At 35.1% G+C, this 17,385-nt stretch overlaps 1 protein-coding gene across 1 annotated transcript in view; it reads right to left on the minus strand.

The window, feature by feature from the left end:
- LOC140149086 (uncharacterized) overlaps nt 1-17,385 on the minus strand; it is a 99,303-nt gene that overhangs the window by 61,460 nt on the left and 20,458 nt on the right. The window contains 7 exon segments of the mRNA XM_072171248.1: nt 2,770-3,001; nt 3,964-4,104; nt 5,273-5,395; nt 7,189-7,287; nt 11,248-11,304; nt 12,690-12,737; nt 13,193-13,433. Coding sequence (XP_072027349.1) covers nt 2,770-3,001; nt 3,964-4,104; nt 5,273-5,395; nt 7,189-7,287; nt 11,248-11,304; nt 12,690-12,737; nt 13,193-13,433 — 941 coding nt within the window.

Consider the following 17,385-nt stretch of genomic DNA (forward strand, 5'->3'; position numbering starts at 1 on the left):
CTCATTTTTCTTTAGTTGAGTCATTTAATATATATCTTTATCTAACCTATCTTTGTGACAAAACTCTATTATGGCTGGCCACATATTTTAAAATTGTATCATTTACATGCTATGAATGATTTCCATCTTATTTTAGGTATATGCAACAAACAAAATAACTGCACCTGTTACCAACAATCCAAGCAATTAGCTATTTTGAAATATATTTATATTGCAAGGACTATTCCAATAAATGACATCATTAAAAGGAATTAAATTATATCAAAAAAATGAATCAAGAGCTGCCACGGAATTGTCTATTTTGGCTTTCATGATTAATAATATCATTACATGATGGATTTATGGTCATTGCTGAGAGCTTATCACAGTGCCATATGCTTCATGACTGCTCGGAAATTTAGGTGGCGCTCATATAGACACATCACATAAAGTAATTACCCCCCTTTATTATAATATAATAACTCAAAATCTATGCATTAAATTTTATATCTGAAATAGCAAAAAGAAGCCCAATTTTGTTTTGCAAATTTTGATTCCTCATTTGTCTTAAATGCCCATGTGTTGCCATGGTGATCTTTTGAATAAAAACGATGCAGATTAAAAGTTGTACCTAAACCCATTGAAAATGTGATAGTTACAAATTAGCAAGGCATTACAACATCATTATAATGTCCCACCATACTGCCTGCGATGATGTCATGTACATTAACCCTCAGAATTCATAACCACAGTTCATATCAAAACTTTTCCCCCCTAACCTTAAAAGTTTTCGGTATCAAATACCATTGTTTTACAGTTACAGTTACACAGGCATTAACATGTGACTACCCTGGTATCTGACTTGTGAACTATCATTAGGCCGTGTAAAATTAATATTTTGGTTCTCGTCCCCTCCCTCCTCAATTTCTGGGATTTGTCAGATTTTTTTTTTTTTTTTTTATAGATTTTTCAATTTTTTAGACTTTGGAATGATTTATGAAATCTTCATACATATAAATAAGTTTATTAGAGAACAAGCATCACTTCCAAGTCTTTTTGTGGTACTCTAGGGGTTTATCCTCAGAATCTCACATTTGAAAAAAAAAAAAAAAGGGCCTCATCGTTTCCTCGAGCACTGTTGGAGAAGACCGAAAACTACTGACAATGCTAATTTTACATTGATAAAAAAAAACAAAACAAAAAACACCTCCCTCCCTCATCAATACAAAAAAATACTCTAGACGAGAACCAAAACATTAATTTTATACGGCCTTAAGGTGAGATTTTAAGGCATTTTGGTGTTTTTATTGCCTCCATTGTTGTAATGTAAGTTGTTGTTACATGAGCTGGTGCTACAATAATCATTATTACATATAGAAGGCTCTTAATTACATCTGCCCTCCCAAAGAAAAAAATGCATTTAACATGAGAGCAAAACAATTCAAAAACATTAAAACCACAATATTGGATGCATTCTCTACTTGTAGATACTGTATGTCTTACCTAATAATGAGCATGCAAACCAAAACCTACTGTGAATCCTGTAAACAGGAAGTTTTGCTATGTAATTTATTTACAGATACTAGGGTTTGTAGAGTTGCCCACCAATACAAACTATCAGGGAATAATGATTATTACTGGTAGGGCAGGGTGGTGTTCCGAAAGCGGACCTCTTCCCATACAGGGTGTCCCATAAAAAATTACAGAGTGAATAAAATTGAACGTAAGTCGAGAACTAGACATCAGAATAAAAAAAATACAAATGCAGCACATAGCCTATTTTACTGTGCATCACATACGAAAATTTTATTTGATTTGCTTGAGTGGTTGCGAAGAAATGAACAATTACATAATGCGCACATCAATGCAGTTCATTCCAAGCTTGATTAAAAGGCATTTTTCTTTTACTTGCTCACTGCTTCCTAAAGTTTGTGTATCTCATTTATAAATTTAGCCCACATTGTCTATTTTATAATCCGACTGTGTTATGTTATTCATGCTTTTGTCCGACAATAACTTTGAATTCTGCAATTGGAAGCTTTCAAACTTAATTCTTTAGGTTGTGCAAATATGTTATATTTTAACTTTCCAAAGAACATTTGAGCCAAGAATGACAATGAACAAGTGCTTGCAGCTTTACGTGTGATTTTTATACCATGTCATGTTGAAATTTTAAAAGATTTAAACTTTGCATTACACTTTCTTGGAAATATTCCAAAAACATTAATATGTGTGAGAGATGTTTTAAGCCAGATGGAATTATATCAACATTAACGAAAAAGTACCGAGCATCCTTTTACATGCAACCTTTCATTTTCAATATTGTGCAAGTTTGAACTTCAAATTTGAACAAACCCTAATTAAATGTTTTGCAACAAACAAGTTATTTAAAAAGAACAAAAAGAATTTCATGGTACAAAATATGAAGCCCATTGATAGTTAACTACTAGTGCGCATTGTGTTGAATGATCTTTCTTTCAAACCTTTAATGAAGTGAATTGACGCATGCGTTATGTAATCGCTCATTTCTTTGCAATCAGTCAAACGATTCCAGTAAAATTAGCGTATAAGATGCAGAATAAAATGGGCTACACACTGATTTTTAGATTTTTGGATTTTGATGTCTATTTTTTCGACTTACATCCAAATTCATTTGCCCGGTAATTTTTTCTGGGACACCCTGTATGTCTGCCTCCTCTTATCCAGTTCTCCTAATTGTGTTATAGCGCAGGTGTACATCACAAGATTTGTGATATGATAAGTTGTAAACCCTAATATTCAATGTCCTACCTGATTTCTCAGTAATATCCACTTTACTCTTGAGTTCATCCCTTTCACTCGTTAGATCCTTCACCATCTCTCTCAATTCCATGGTCTTCTTTTCCTCTCCTTCCAATTCCTCATGCATCTGTCGTTTGGTTTCCGCGATGGCGATAGCTTTCTCCTCGGTGGCGCTGTCTAGCATCTCTTTGGCTTTGGTAAGTTGCTCAGCAAACTTGGCTTGCTCTGTTGCTTGCTGCTCCTGTGTGGTTATATGATCAGATACACTTTCACTTCGATGGTACAAAAGATACATGTAACAGCATTATTTTAATTCAAAAGAAATTAGGGAAAATCTTGAACTCTTCTATGTTTGAGTGATACTCATGGAGAGGAACTGAAAGAATCTGGTACACTTCCATTCCTAGTACATGGAATCTGTGTCTTCTCTCAAATTATGTTTGAGGTATATTATTTTGGTCACCATGCATAACAATGCAAAATGGCACATATTCCATATTATTTCAACCATACCGCAGAAGGTAGGCCTGTTGCACATGGGGATCAATGATAAGCGTGGGGTGCGTTAGCAAACTTAAAAAAATAGTACAAATATTGTGAGATATTGGTTGACTCCAACATAGAGATTAACTCCCTCCTTGCAGCTCTGCAATATCCAGAAATGCCAGTCAGTTGTGTAAAAAAATCCTGAAATGGCAAAAAATTTCCTGAAAATGTACCTTGCCTATAATTTGTATAGTCCATCAACTCAGAAGTACAAAGTAAATAGACCTCAGAAACTGGAGGTACGAGAATAATTATTTCAGTTCAATGCGTGTGTAAATGCTTCTTTGGTGCTCCAACTACTGCTCGATTTGTACTTGCCGAGCGTACCACACTCTTCATGCGTCATGTTTTTTACATGCAGTGCGTGTGACGCGAAGCATTGACCCCGATGCCACAGATAAGGTTTGTACTAGGTTGAACCAGTATACAAGATCATCCAAGTAAAATTTCCTGAAATAAGGAAATTTCCTGAAGACTGGCAACACTGAATATCCTGGTTATCAAGTATACGTGTTGGTAAATGTGATCTGCAAGAACATCAAACTTTTCTCAGACATAAATCAAGTGTGTAAAGCTCTTGACAGTACACAATCACAAAATGAAATTGAAAAACTTTTTGTTACAATGAAATTGTGATATCTTATATCCCATACATACCTTAAGCTGTTGAAATTCTTTGGTTTGTGTTTCTAGCTGCTTGTGCATTGCTTCTTTCTCACCCAACAGTTGTGTTGATTTCTCCTTGTTGTTTCTTATGGTATCCTTGCATTTATTCAGAAGTGTTTCAAGACGCTTCACCTGTAAAATAAAAATAATATCATGAAGTAGTGATCATCATTGAATAAAGACATTTACAAGATAGTTTACAAATATTAAAATTTTATGATGTTACAAATACACTATCCCAAATTGATTGATCCATTCACAAGCTAACATGGAGCAATTCATCTTTCAATGACAGAAAAGTTGTGTAAAAATTACATAAATCATAAAATAATATTCACTAGCTCTCTATTCACTTGCTCGCTCGTTCACCCACCAACCCACACCCACCCAATTACCAACCCACTATACCACCCACCAACCCACTCACTCATATGATACAATATATGAATATAGCTCACTAAGTATAGATCTTTTTCCTGTGATGTCACATTTCAATATTGGGCCTGAAGAAACACCACGTTGGAACCACACATTCATGCATTGTTAGAACAAAATCTAAGATACTGTATAGTTTCTTCTAATTTTGTGTATTTCACCTTGGTTTTGTGAACACTCTAATGATGGACCTAATCAATTGATTTGGGACATCTCTATCTTGGAAATTTTGCATTCTGGATAGGTTAAGGAATTGGATAACAACGTTTGCATAGTATTTTTGTGGGACCTGAGAGCACATCAGACATCGAATTGCATTCTGAATACGAGGAATGTCCTGATATTAAATAATTTTGATTTGATATAATACAAATTTTATGACAAAGTTCTTGATAAACTTGATAAATTTAATGATATGTACTTAAAGTGTATGTAGCTGGGATGAAAAGCCGGCCATCAATTGAAAATTCTGAAGTTTCATATTTTTTTCCCAAAAGACCTACATTTTTGGTCTTTTGGGGAAAAACAAATCTATATCTTCAATACGAAAGGTACAAATTTTCATATGATGGATGGATTTTTACCCCAGCTACATACACTTTAAGTACATATCATTAGATTTATATAATTTACTTTGAGGACTGTTAAATTTCAAAATATTAATTTTTAATCATTTTCCATAAAATGTGTATCATATCGCAAATTTCAAAATATCAAAATTATTTGATATCAGAAAGACATTCCTCATATTCAAAATGCAATGTCTGATGTGCTATCACAAAAAAATATCTGCAAACGCTGCTATCCAAACCCTTAATAAAGCTATAACCTGCCTAAGAGATTTTGATGCCTTTGAATGTCTTACCTTGTCTTTGAGTGTTTTGACAGCATCTGAGTCTCCGCCACCCATATGCGGGGACTCTGCCGAAGGCTGGGATTTGTCTTCTTTGAGGTCATCTGGCACTATGCCTTTCTTCAATAGCCCAACCTAAAAAAGGATAAAAGAGAAAGAATGGGTGTAAGTCACAGTGCTATTTGCTGACTGTTTATAACAGGGAAAAACAATCAATTCAAATCAAGGACTTTTTCAACACAGTACCTATGATGTTAAAACTGTGACAATGTTAATCTACCTTTGATGTTCATACATGAGATTATAGTAAGGGGAAAGGATAACTGTAAAACATACTGAAATGAAATAGATTGGACATACACATTTACTTGCTATCTTGCTTTTTGAATTAGATGTCCGAGCAAAGATTTCTTATGATTCATACAAATATCTTGCACTGCTATCTTGAGAAAAAAGAAAGAAAGAAAAAAGAAGTGTTGCTGACTAGTATCTGCCCAGGCAGGGATGGACAGACCAACTTCGAAACCCTGTTGTCTTACCCCTTCCCCTTACCAATCCTGGAAATAAATGTTCAATGCCAGGAAGATAAACCAGTTCCCACTAAGATAGCAACATTTGTGCCATTTCTTATGTATTTCTTTATTCGGGAAAGCACATTTTTTTCACTCTAAATGTTAAAGAGTTTCATAGATTCTTAAATTTTTCTAGTCCTGGCCTTTACTGCTTATCAGACCTATTCACCATCAAAGTGTTACATATAATCCATTTATCGCTATGTTAACTGGATCATGCTTTTGAGTCCTGAACGAACATCACACAAAGTATGGTGCCATCTCAAAAAGTTTATGACCCAATTACCAGAGAGTTGCATAACACAACCACTTTGCTTTTGAGTCCTGAACTACGATCATATAATCATGATACAAAGTCTACTGCATGCACTATCATTCCAAAAGATGCATGACACAGTTACAAGCTCATTATGACCATTTCACTGGCCAATTGAATACATTCCGTCGACTGTATCACATAGTCACATATTCAACATTTTTGAAAAAATCGATATATTAGTTTGTTGTGTTCTACTCTATATATTCACCAAAAAACATGCCTCAAAGTGGCTTAATTAGTAAGATATTAATTAATTTAATTATGTCGTATTTGCAAAACCTTGAAATGTCTGTATCACATAACAATGTATTTGCCGATCACCTATACTGCGCAAGCCCAGTATGACGTATTTGCGCGACATATTTGCATGACTTTGTAATTACACTGTAAAATGTGTTTTGTCCTTTTCACACAGTAACATATATATTTGCACAACTGTTTCACATAGTGACGTATTTGCACGACATATTCTATTTAATAAGTTATGATCTGACAGAAATAAGGGAATTACATTGAAAATACCGTATTTCGTCAAATAGTCGCCCCCCCCCTCAAATAAACGCCCCCACCACTTTTTTCAACCAAGATGTTTCAAAAATGCTGATATTTCCATGCTATCTTGTGCAGTAAGCTTACCAAGTTGTCCACATGGTCGATAATAGCGTCAATAATTGGCGAAAATCTGGATTGGAAACCCGGAAGTGAACCAGAAGTCAGTGTTTCTAGTTCATAGTTCGTCATTTTAGCATGAGTGCTAAGTTTACCTTATGATTTTAACGGGAATTATCGTTCTAAAATCGACCTTGAATAAACGCATTTTGGGAAAATGTAACGCCCCCGGGGGCGTTTATTGGACGAAATACGGTATGGTATATTTGCGTTACTTTTAATCATGTTTTAATCGACAATAATGTTTTAATCAAGATAATGCAGCATATGAAAATCGCTAAATTTTCAAATTTGATTTTCTCGAAATGCATATGTTGCAAATACATCAGTATGTGATGCTACCGACGATTCATAATTCTTGTTGTTACCTGAGTTTGTAATACACCTATCATTTCATCTTTCTCTTCAAGTGAAAGACGATACGTGTCTTCTAGGTGTGCTTTGGCTTGACGATCAAGATCCGATGCCTGCAAGTAAATTATACAAATCACTAATAAGAGGAATGTAAAAGAATTTGTAAATAAATTTGTACATTAACCCTAACAAGGAACATGCTTTTTTGCTATCAGAAGGCAGAGAAGGAACAAAAAAGGAGAGAAGATGAAGAACGATTTCACTTGGCACCCCCTGGAATTAACCCCGGGACCCCTCGGGTGCCACGTACACAATCACCGACCTCATGCCACAGGGGAGTTGCATGCCCGGCCAGCGACTTGGTGGCCATAAATGACTTAGGGTAATTGCGCAATGCCACCACGTGGAATGCATGCATGCACAGTGGTTTTCCTTGGAAGATTTACGTGTTAGGGTTATAGCTCAACATTTCCACTTTTCTATCACAAAATAAATCCTCCAAAACAAACAAAACTAGAATCTAAAATAAATAATAATGTTTGATTAAAAGAAGTTTGTTATTTTATTGAATATTTGCGATAAATTTTATGGCAATTTTTGTAAAGCAGATGAAAGTAACAAGCGACTTTGATGAGCCTAAAATAACAGGCTATATTGCAGTTGCTGGAATGGAATGAAAAATATTTCCAGGAACCTCACAAAGTGGTATTTGATTAAATAAAACAATCGCATTCTGATTAAAGGGTGTATCAATTAGGCATTTGGGCTATTTCTAAAAAATCCACACATCCTGTGTAGGATTACACTGCCATTGTAATTCCAGTTGCACCGTATATACAATCCACCTGGAAATGGAATTTTGCCAGATTTATGTTAATTCTAGTTGGAAAATATTGAAAGTTATCAAATCTAGTTTACACAATGTGGCCTAAAATAAAATTGATTTCAAAATCTTTCAAAGCTTTCCTCTACTTGTGGGTGATAATGGTTGGATCTAAAATTCTAACTGTTGAATTTGAATGGAATTCCAAACTCTTCACCACGGAGGGGGGGGGGGAGGGTAGATTGGTCCATTATGTACATGTACATGTATGATAAAAATGATCATGATACTCATTAAATGCTTTGTATAACCTGGACTGATTCCAAATGGATTAGTCCATTATGCATGATGAAAATGAAATATAAGAGTCATTAAATACACCAGTGTTCATCTTTTGTATAACCTGAACTGGATTCTAAATGGATTCCAAATGCATTATGTATGATGAAACCACAGAATTAGAGGAAACCGGGACTCCCTATACCGCCATGTACAAGCGCACCATCAGCTTTGGGGAGAAAATTGGGGGTATTTGGAATCTTGCCAATGGTGCGCGGAGACGATTGAAAAACAATTCTGCGTCTCATCTGAAGCGTTTTGATACCCGCTTGCAGGTCGCATCAAGTGCGTCTCTCAAATGTGCCCATCATCCATGTCACTCTTGCATGACAACGATTGCCTTGAGCACATTCCAAGGGAAAATGAATACCCCCAATTTTTGCTCCATGCCTGTATTAAGATGGCGGTTGAGTCCCGGTTCTCCTTCTCTAATTCTGTGGATGAAAATGATAAAAGCACCAGTGTTCACCTGTTTGTATAACCTGGGGTGGATTTACATCACACCATAAATAAAATGTATAAGTTACGATGAGTTGAAGTTCGCAACTTACAAATCCTTACATATAAGGGGTTGATAAAATGAACCCTATCATATCATTACAATGGTTCCAAGTACTTGACGATGAGTTACCTAGGATACGATGGGTTTAAAACATTTGTAAATCCATCCCTGGGGGTGTACCCACTCAGATTTATGTCATAATTATGATGGAAATCTATATAAGAGATTTGATAGTGAGCTGTGATAAATTGGCGAGTATCCTCAACAGAAATCTATTATCTGTTCAGCTGTCTGGTCCAGCTTGAGTAGGTAGGATATGTTCACCAGAGGGACATGTACCTATTAGAAAGGCCCAAGGAAATTAATGAGGTGTCACTGGAGCTGGAGCAGATAACAGGCGACACCTCATTAATAAATGGGTGTTTTGGACTGTTAACTTTACCAGTTTAAAGGCATCATAGAGCAGTAAGCTGGTGGAAAATAAATTAACTTATTAGCAGTATTTCACTATTTATCATTCATGATAGTTCCTCTTTTTGTTTAAATATTACATATTACTTACTTAACCAAATAATAGTCCTGCCCAGTCAATGTGTCATGACTACCTAAAGTTAGTCATTCTTTATCATGACTGCCAAGTGTACTACCACCATTGATTGAACCAGTGAACATCTTTTCTATATCACTGAAATTCTATACAGCATGTATTAAAATGATTGATACTCATCCGTTTTCATGATGATTGAAAAGCTTGACTTTTCTAAAATGCAACATTGGATTTTCGTGACAAGGAACATCTACTACAATCTATATATTAGGTACATTTTATGTTGCTTTCTGATGAGACAGCCTTGCCCAGAATCATTAGAAACTGATAGAACCATTCATTTTAATATGGCCTGTATAGTGTACATAAAAATGCCCACAAAACAAACCAAGAAGTACCTTACATAGATAATCAAAAGTATAATAACTACTCCCAATTCCAGCAAAAATACAGCTCTAATAATTTATATTAAAGGGGGGTAACCCTATTGGTTTTGGATATGGATTGTCTTTAAAATTACATAATAATATCAAATATCGCCTCCTTTATGCTGCTTTGTGAAAAAACGAGAGCATTTTCAGCGTAAATGTGAATAAATAGCCAAATTTGCAATCCAATACCTTGGTATACGTGAATTGCATTCTGGGCAGGCAATGACGAATGCTGACATGCTGTACAATGCCCGGCCCGTATTGAACGGAAAATGTTTTTTTTTCGTACCGTTTCAGAAAAAAAGGAAACAAAATATATTTCCCCTTGCAATATGTACATTTCAAATGAATATAAAAAAGTTTGGGTAAAATGGAGAGGAAAAAACCCTTCCGAGACCGGGTTTTGAACCGGGTACCTCTCGAGTAAAAAACAAACGCGCTAGTCAATTGAGCTATTTAGCACACCACGCTTACCATTGCCGTTTTCATAACTATATACGGCGCACCGTCTTGCGGTGACTGATATTTCGTTCATAATTCCTCCCAGAATTCCAAAGTATTTACCATTGTTTACAAACTGGTATTCCTGTAAAAACAGCTGTGATTCATGATTTCTCCGGAATACATCGACTTGGGCGTCAAATTTCAGGATAGTAATGAGAAAAATAGTATCTATTATGTGATACCAAAACCTCATCAACAATGAAAAAAATCGGGGATGATGCTGTCGATCGGGTTACGGACCTTTAACCTGTTTTTCAAATGAAACATAGTTCATTCTTAAGTTAGTTGTAATTGGCAGTAAAATTCAAATTTTAATAATTGGACAATGTTTGAAATAAGAGCTGAAAAGGTGACAATCAAGCCCAAAGACTTGTACCAAGACTAATTTCAGGTTATTCATTCTAATTTTTGGAAAACATATTTCTAATATCTTTTACAACCAATTATCAAAATTAACTAAAAATGTCAAAATTATAAGCCAACTCATAGCCTATACCCCAAAATTTTGTGACTGACTTGTAAGAAATCATCCAAAAATTGCATTTTGGCTCATTTTCCACAAATTGCAAACTATTAAAATTTTATTGTCAGTTAGAACTAACGAAGGATTATGATTTAGTTATGTTTCATTTGGCAAAACATGATGATATATTTTAATCCAAAAAAATTAGTGCTGTATTTTTATGGAATCGGGAGTATATCTCACAACCATCGACCCTCTCAATAGCAAAATGAGAATAATTACAGAATACCCTCCATACCATGTGTATTAGGGTTCAAGATATCACTTGAAACAACAGGTGTGGAAGTGACAGTCTTACTGACCATGGTTCTCAATGTGTGGTTTTAAGGTTAGGGTCACGCTGGGTATGAAGAATATTCTATGATTATCCCAAGAAAATCAATCATCAAAGTTTGAAGTCCTACCTCTTTAAGCTCAGATATCCTCCTCAATGCCTTGTCTTGACTCTGGCTCATAATGGTCTGATCATATAAATACACATAATAACAGTGTACATGTACTAATCAATGCTTAGTGAACATCACAAAAATTGACTCTTAACAGGTTATGTTTTAGGATAGTTTTAAGTGGGATTTGGCATAAATTGCAAGAAAAAGTTCAATTTAAGACTATAATAAAACAGCAAAGCAATTTTGATTCCGAACTTTCCCGTAGGGCACAAACATCATATTCTGAGAAATCCAGAATAAAGAAGATTTCTGGATATGTTTGTTGTGTATTTTGACACATGCCAGGTAAAAGTGATAGCACTTCTTGTAATTGATAGCAATTCTTGAATGCCAATCTGAAGTTTTCCAAAGTTCTATATTTAGGTACGTCTTATTCTGTGTATTTGAGATGGCAGGCATCTTGTGAACACAGACTCTCACAATTGCAATTTAAGAATTAATGTAGAGACTGGTAAAATGTGAAATACTTTTGACCTCTTTACTGGTTTGAAACAATTCTCAATGCTACTCCCATTGCTACATATTTAAAAAGAATGATTTTTCCATTAAAAAAAATCATATCTTGCTGTCAACATTCTGTGTTTAATGATTCCAATGTATTAATTAGTATTATAGTAACAGTCCATGTATACTGAAATTGCTACACATATGCATGGGACACATGTATATCAATTGCAACACATGTTTTTGTGACTGTATGGATATTTAAAACCAATCAGTATCCTAAGAATGCTTCGCTTGTTTTAATATTTTTTCTAATTGTTCAAAATAAATAACCGCCCAGCCCTAAAATCAACAACCGTACATTCCTAATTGAACCTATTCAATATGCCTAATTAATAACTTCAATTAGGACCTTTAGTTCATGCGGAATGAGGTTACAGTATAAAAATATCTTTGAACACTAATTACAACATCTTTCTGTTTATTACAAAGGTAGAATATAAAAATGTATAGCTTTTATTTCATACAAAAATAATGTCTGTATTACATTGACTAACAAAAGTGACACCACATTTTTTCTGGGAGGGGAGGCCACCCTGTACATTATTTAAATTTAAATAAACAGTTATAATTTTAATGAAAGAAAATGAGTGTGTGTTGAATTTTATGGATTCTTGAAGCTAAAGCTGGAACTATACATTGGTTTGCTTCAAGTTCAGTAGTGATGTCAATGCTTTTTTGCGGTAGCGCCGCAAGCATGCCGACGAACCGCCCTTGTACGCGTGCATATACACTCTGCGAGTTTACCTTTATGTGCGCGATTCAATAATGCGGCATGCAAAATACGCACACACATCACTACTGAACTTGAGTTGAATCAAATTATAAGTATTTGCAATGGTAATACAGATGAACACATAGGAGCCTACAACTACAGAGAGAACCACTCCTACCTTGATCTTGTCATTTTCTTTCTGTAATTCCTTGTAAGCCTTGACCACCTATGCAGAATGGAAACAAAAGTGTATAAGTTATCTCATGAAAAACATATTTTAAACATGCACTTTTTTACTCTTGCAAATTCTGATCATTTTAATAGTGAAACTTGGATGTGTTTTTGTTTGCTTTTAAGTGCCATTTGTACGTAGGTGTGTAGATGTATGTACATGCATATGCGAGAAAGAAAGAAAGACAGACAGGCACAGACAGATAGAAGTGCAAAAATTGTTTTTTTAGCAAATAAGATGCCAATATGGTCCAATAAAATTATTTTATGGCATGGTTCTTTAATAGCCAATCAACACTCTATATTACATTGTACTAAGAGTAAATGAACTTCCATTTTCATTGAGGATGCTTGAACTTCATTTGCAGCAACTCTAACATACCTATGTACACAGAGTAAAGTTATTTCAAGTTTCACTGAGGTGTGTGTATGACCTCTAACATAGCCTACCTCTGTACATCTGCCTCTATACTTGATAAGGTTACGCTCCATCTTATGGAATTTCTGAAAGAGTTCCTCCTTGCTGTAGGTATCCAGATTAATGACAGGCTCCTCCATCTCACTCTCTGTATCAGAGGGGGCATGATCGACTTCTGAGGTGTCTGGTACTGTGGGAAGAGGGACTGTCGGGTACAGAGTCCGAAGGTGGTTGCTTAATTGGTGTTGAGAAGGATACATCAGAGGGTGACGACTGTAAGAAATGCAACAATTTAAAGTAAAGCGCAGTTGCACTTATGACATCAAATATAAAATAAACCCATTCTAAAAATGTTATTAAATGCTGTTGGGTTCTGCTGTGGTGTTCATGCACGGTACGTATACATGTAAACATAAAACCTTAAGGGCAGAATAAGGAAGACACATTCGTCCACGTCCGAATTTGAGATATCTTAATATTTATGAACACTAAGATGTATTCTTTCACTTGAAACTGATAAAATGTAACTTTTTAATATTTTCTCAAATTTTTTCTTGATTTAAAAATCATTGTTTCACTCTTTCCAACTCGAAAAAGTCACATGGCTCAAGACAGCTGAAGTTAATTGGCGAAAAATATCCGTCAGGAATGTGAGACAGCAAAAGATTCTGGCGACTCATGGCTAGGAAGAGCATGATCAGTGTCCGGATTAGCGAGAGTTTTAACAATCTGGAATAGTTCTTTACTACTGCTGTTAGTTATCTTGCTCTCATTTGGAGGCTTCTAATGCAGATCTGTAGGATTGACAAGCATCACTGTAGATTTGTCTATCCATCAACCATGAGCTTTGATTAGCAATTATTTTTTCTCAAGACCATGCTTGTTCCTCTTTTCACCTTGATGGTTCAGCTTACATAGCAATTTTATTATGAAAGATTTACCTCTAGATAATAAGTGCCCACCTTTCAAACAATTGCATGCCCCGGGGGCGCTTATTACAGACATAAAGGTATATTTAAAATCTTAATCTCACACCAAAAAGAAGCCAGAACTGGTACAGGTACTGGCAATTGTATAAATGGATGTGTAGGGATCACACCACTAAATCAAGTTCCTATTCTTTTATGTGTTATGAGGTACCTAAGAAATCGTCATTTTCTCATGGTTAGAATGTGCTAGGGCATTCAAAACAAACATTTTCTAAAAGATTGTGATATATTCTACCCTAAAACCACCATTATTTTGGTAGTTGAGTGGCTCGATATTTTGCAGTGGTGCATTGAACATGATGTAAACCATACCAAAGCCTACATCTCAGCGCCTCTATGCTGTGACGCGTCATTTGGTGCATGGAACTAAAAATCTTCCTAAATGTCAGAATTGTAATATTTTTTATTATTTTATGCTTGGATGATAAGAAAAACATCCAAAGAGCACAACTATCACCAAAAAATGGGCACATCAGCCTTCATTTAAAACTTTTTTCCCATTAAAATGCACCTGGTATGGTCAGCGAATAAAAACACTGGTTGTTATTTTTTCAGTCAGATAGGGTTGGACCTGATTTAGTGGTGTGATCTCTGTAGTGAAATTCTTAATTAATCCTTGAAATCAAATTCATGCTGCAGCTTCTACTTTGCAGTTTCCCAGAACATCTAATTTGTTATTGTTTTCATACAAAACATTTGCTCACTTATGCTTACGTTGTTGGAAGGACAGCTTCAAAGAAACCAAGGAGCCACAGAAGAATGTCTTAATTGCATGGGCAATCATATATTTGACAACTTTGGTTTAATGGATTTTGCTTGATGGATTGGTTCCTCCCCTCTTATAATTGGCCTTGCTTGCATGGTCATGCGATGCAGGTTATTTTCACAGTATTAAGGGTGTAACTTTTTATTTTTCAGAGTCAGAATTTCAAACCACTTAAATATATGTTCCTGTATCATGCATAAAAACAACTTTAATTCCAGCAAAATAATGTTTCAAGGCTTAAACCTTTTGATATTAAACAAATTGATATTTCCATAACAGTTTGGTAAAAATCTGAGAAAAATTGTATTTTACATCTAGCTCAAAAATGGAAGCTGGAATACATATGAAACCCCATTACAAAGTTAACAGATAAGTTAAATTTGATACCATGTTTTGCTATGTTAGTAATTGCAGTTTTGAAAATTTTTAACATCAAGTGTCATTTATAATGGAAATTTCCCAACCTTAAATATATTTTTTTAAGTTTAAATTGGGTTCCTAAATTAATTTGAATATCTAACTTTATGTACAAATACTACTTGGTAAAAGGTACCTCCCAGCCAAGTTCCACAAAAATTGGGAGTTATTTTGTAGAATTGGTAATTCTATCAATTTGTGTTTCCGAGGCTTCAATTAATAAGCACAAATAGGTACAGCGGCAACCCAAGAAAAAACGCTGGAAATCCCTCTAGCGTCGGTTGTCAGTAACTGCAGTCATTCCTCATCAAGTGTTGACAAAGGCAACAGTGGTTGTTGAAACGTTCACAAGTACGTGTATAATTGGATCAGATACAAGGAACTTTGTTACTGACAAATATCACAATTATTAATTCTCATGCTTTGCTTCCAAGTATATTCATATCAGTTGTGACAAAAAGTAAATTATCACAGCAAGTCATGATACAAGGCTCTTTTTGTTTCAGAGGCTTCTCAACATTGTAAAACTAGTTCTTTGGAACAGAGCACTGTTGGTATCATCTAAGATGTAATTTTCTTGCATTTAATGAAACGGGCTTTCTTGGGTATCAGTATATTTTTAAAACATTAACCATAATATCAACATTTCTTTAAGTGCATTCTGCTCATATCAATTAACAACTACAATGCAGATTCGGTATGAAAACAACAGTTTAGATGTGCAAAGGTGATAATTAATCATATTGTTGTTTTTTTGTATTGGGTCCCATTTTCAAACGGTGATGTACATGTCTCCATAATGTTTAAAGACAAGTGACTTGAGGATCTATTTTGCTACATTTTGATTACTAGATTGGATCAGCTCTATTGTTTATATTTGCACAGTTTGTTTCGGAGGCTTCAAAAATGTAAACAGAAAATTGACAAGTCAAGATTTTGTGTAAAATTTGTCATACCTGGAACTTGTGTTTACATGTTGAATTCAGCTGAAGGCAACGGCTAAACATTGCCATTTTATGCTGTTGTTTTATTACCGATATCAACAGAAAAATCACTGTTCTTCTTTCAAGGTTGAGTGGTAAACTGGTAATAACTAATTGAAATTCCTCATTAATAATCATGTGAATTCAGATGATCTTTAGCTTGTTTTCATTGTTGAAAGGGATTCAATCATGTTTCACTGTTGTTCATCATCGTTTAACAAGAATGCTTCCGGGCCGGCTCATCTGTGTGGTTTACTTCCCTCGGGTTCTTAAACGGTGATGAACAACATTAGGCATCAACAAATTGCACAAACAGATGTGGAAGTGAGAGTAACTGACCAGTTGTAGTCCTACTATGTAGCATGTGGGGCATTTTGGGTGGTGGGAAATCTAACCCTAACTGTAAGACTATCCATGTGCTCAAGGTGAAATTTATACTACTTATGTTACTGTCTGACTATTTACCTGAGAAACATGGAATGTCAATGTGTGGCTTTAATAAATCCAAATGTACGTATTTTAAAAGAAAATTTGCCATGTTTTGATGGGATGGGCCACATTCTTAAATGGAAATTTCCAGGCATAAACATTCAAAATCATAAACATTCAAAATCAGTGTATCCAAAGTCAAAATCATCATAATCCTAAATGGGTTTCATTTTGACGTTTCATGGGATTTGTTGTACAGGTACATTGAATTGGGGGGGTGCTTAGACAGTTGTCACTGTCACTCAAAAGATTCTGGATGGGCACTTATTTAAGGAAGGGGTGCTAATTAGATCAAACACAGTAATAAAGCAGTCAAGTTAGCTCAATCGATAAGGCGTTCGACTATGGTGCGAGAGGTTGCGAGTTCGAACCCTGGTGGTGCCTATATGCTCTCGTGAAAAAATTGAGTTAGCTTGAAATTCCCTTGGACAAGGAACTCACTGCTAATTTGTCTCGTTGTAACCCGTCTGAAACTCGGGAGCTGATCCTGGTTGCGATGGTTATTTGTGGAATGTCTAGGGTGTGCGCTCTTGAAGCAGCAAAGTCCCTGAATTGTTGTTTAATGGTTTATGGAATGATGT

This window comes from Amphiura filiformis, chromosome 3 (assembly GCF_039555335.1).
Source record: "Amphiura filiformis chromosome 3, Afil_fr2py, whole genome shotgun sequence".
NCBI classification, from domain to species: Eukaryota; Metazoa; Echinodermata; class Ophiuroidea; order Amphilepidida; family Amphiuridae; genus Amphiura; species Amphiura filiformis.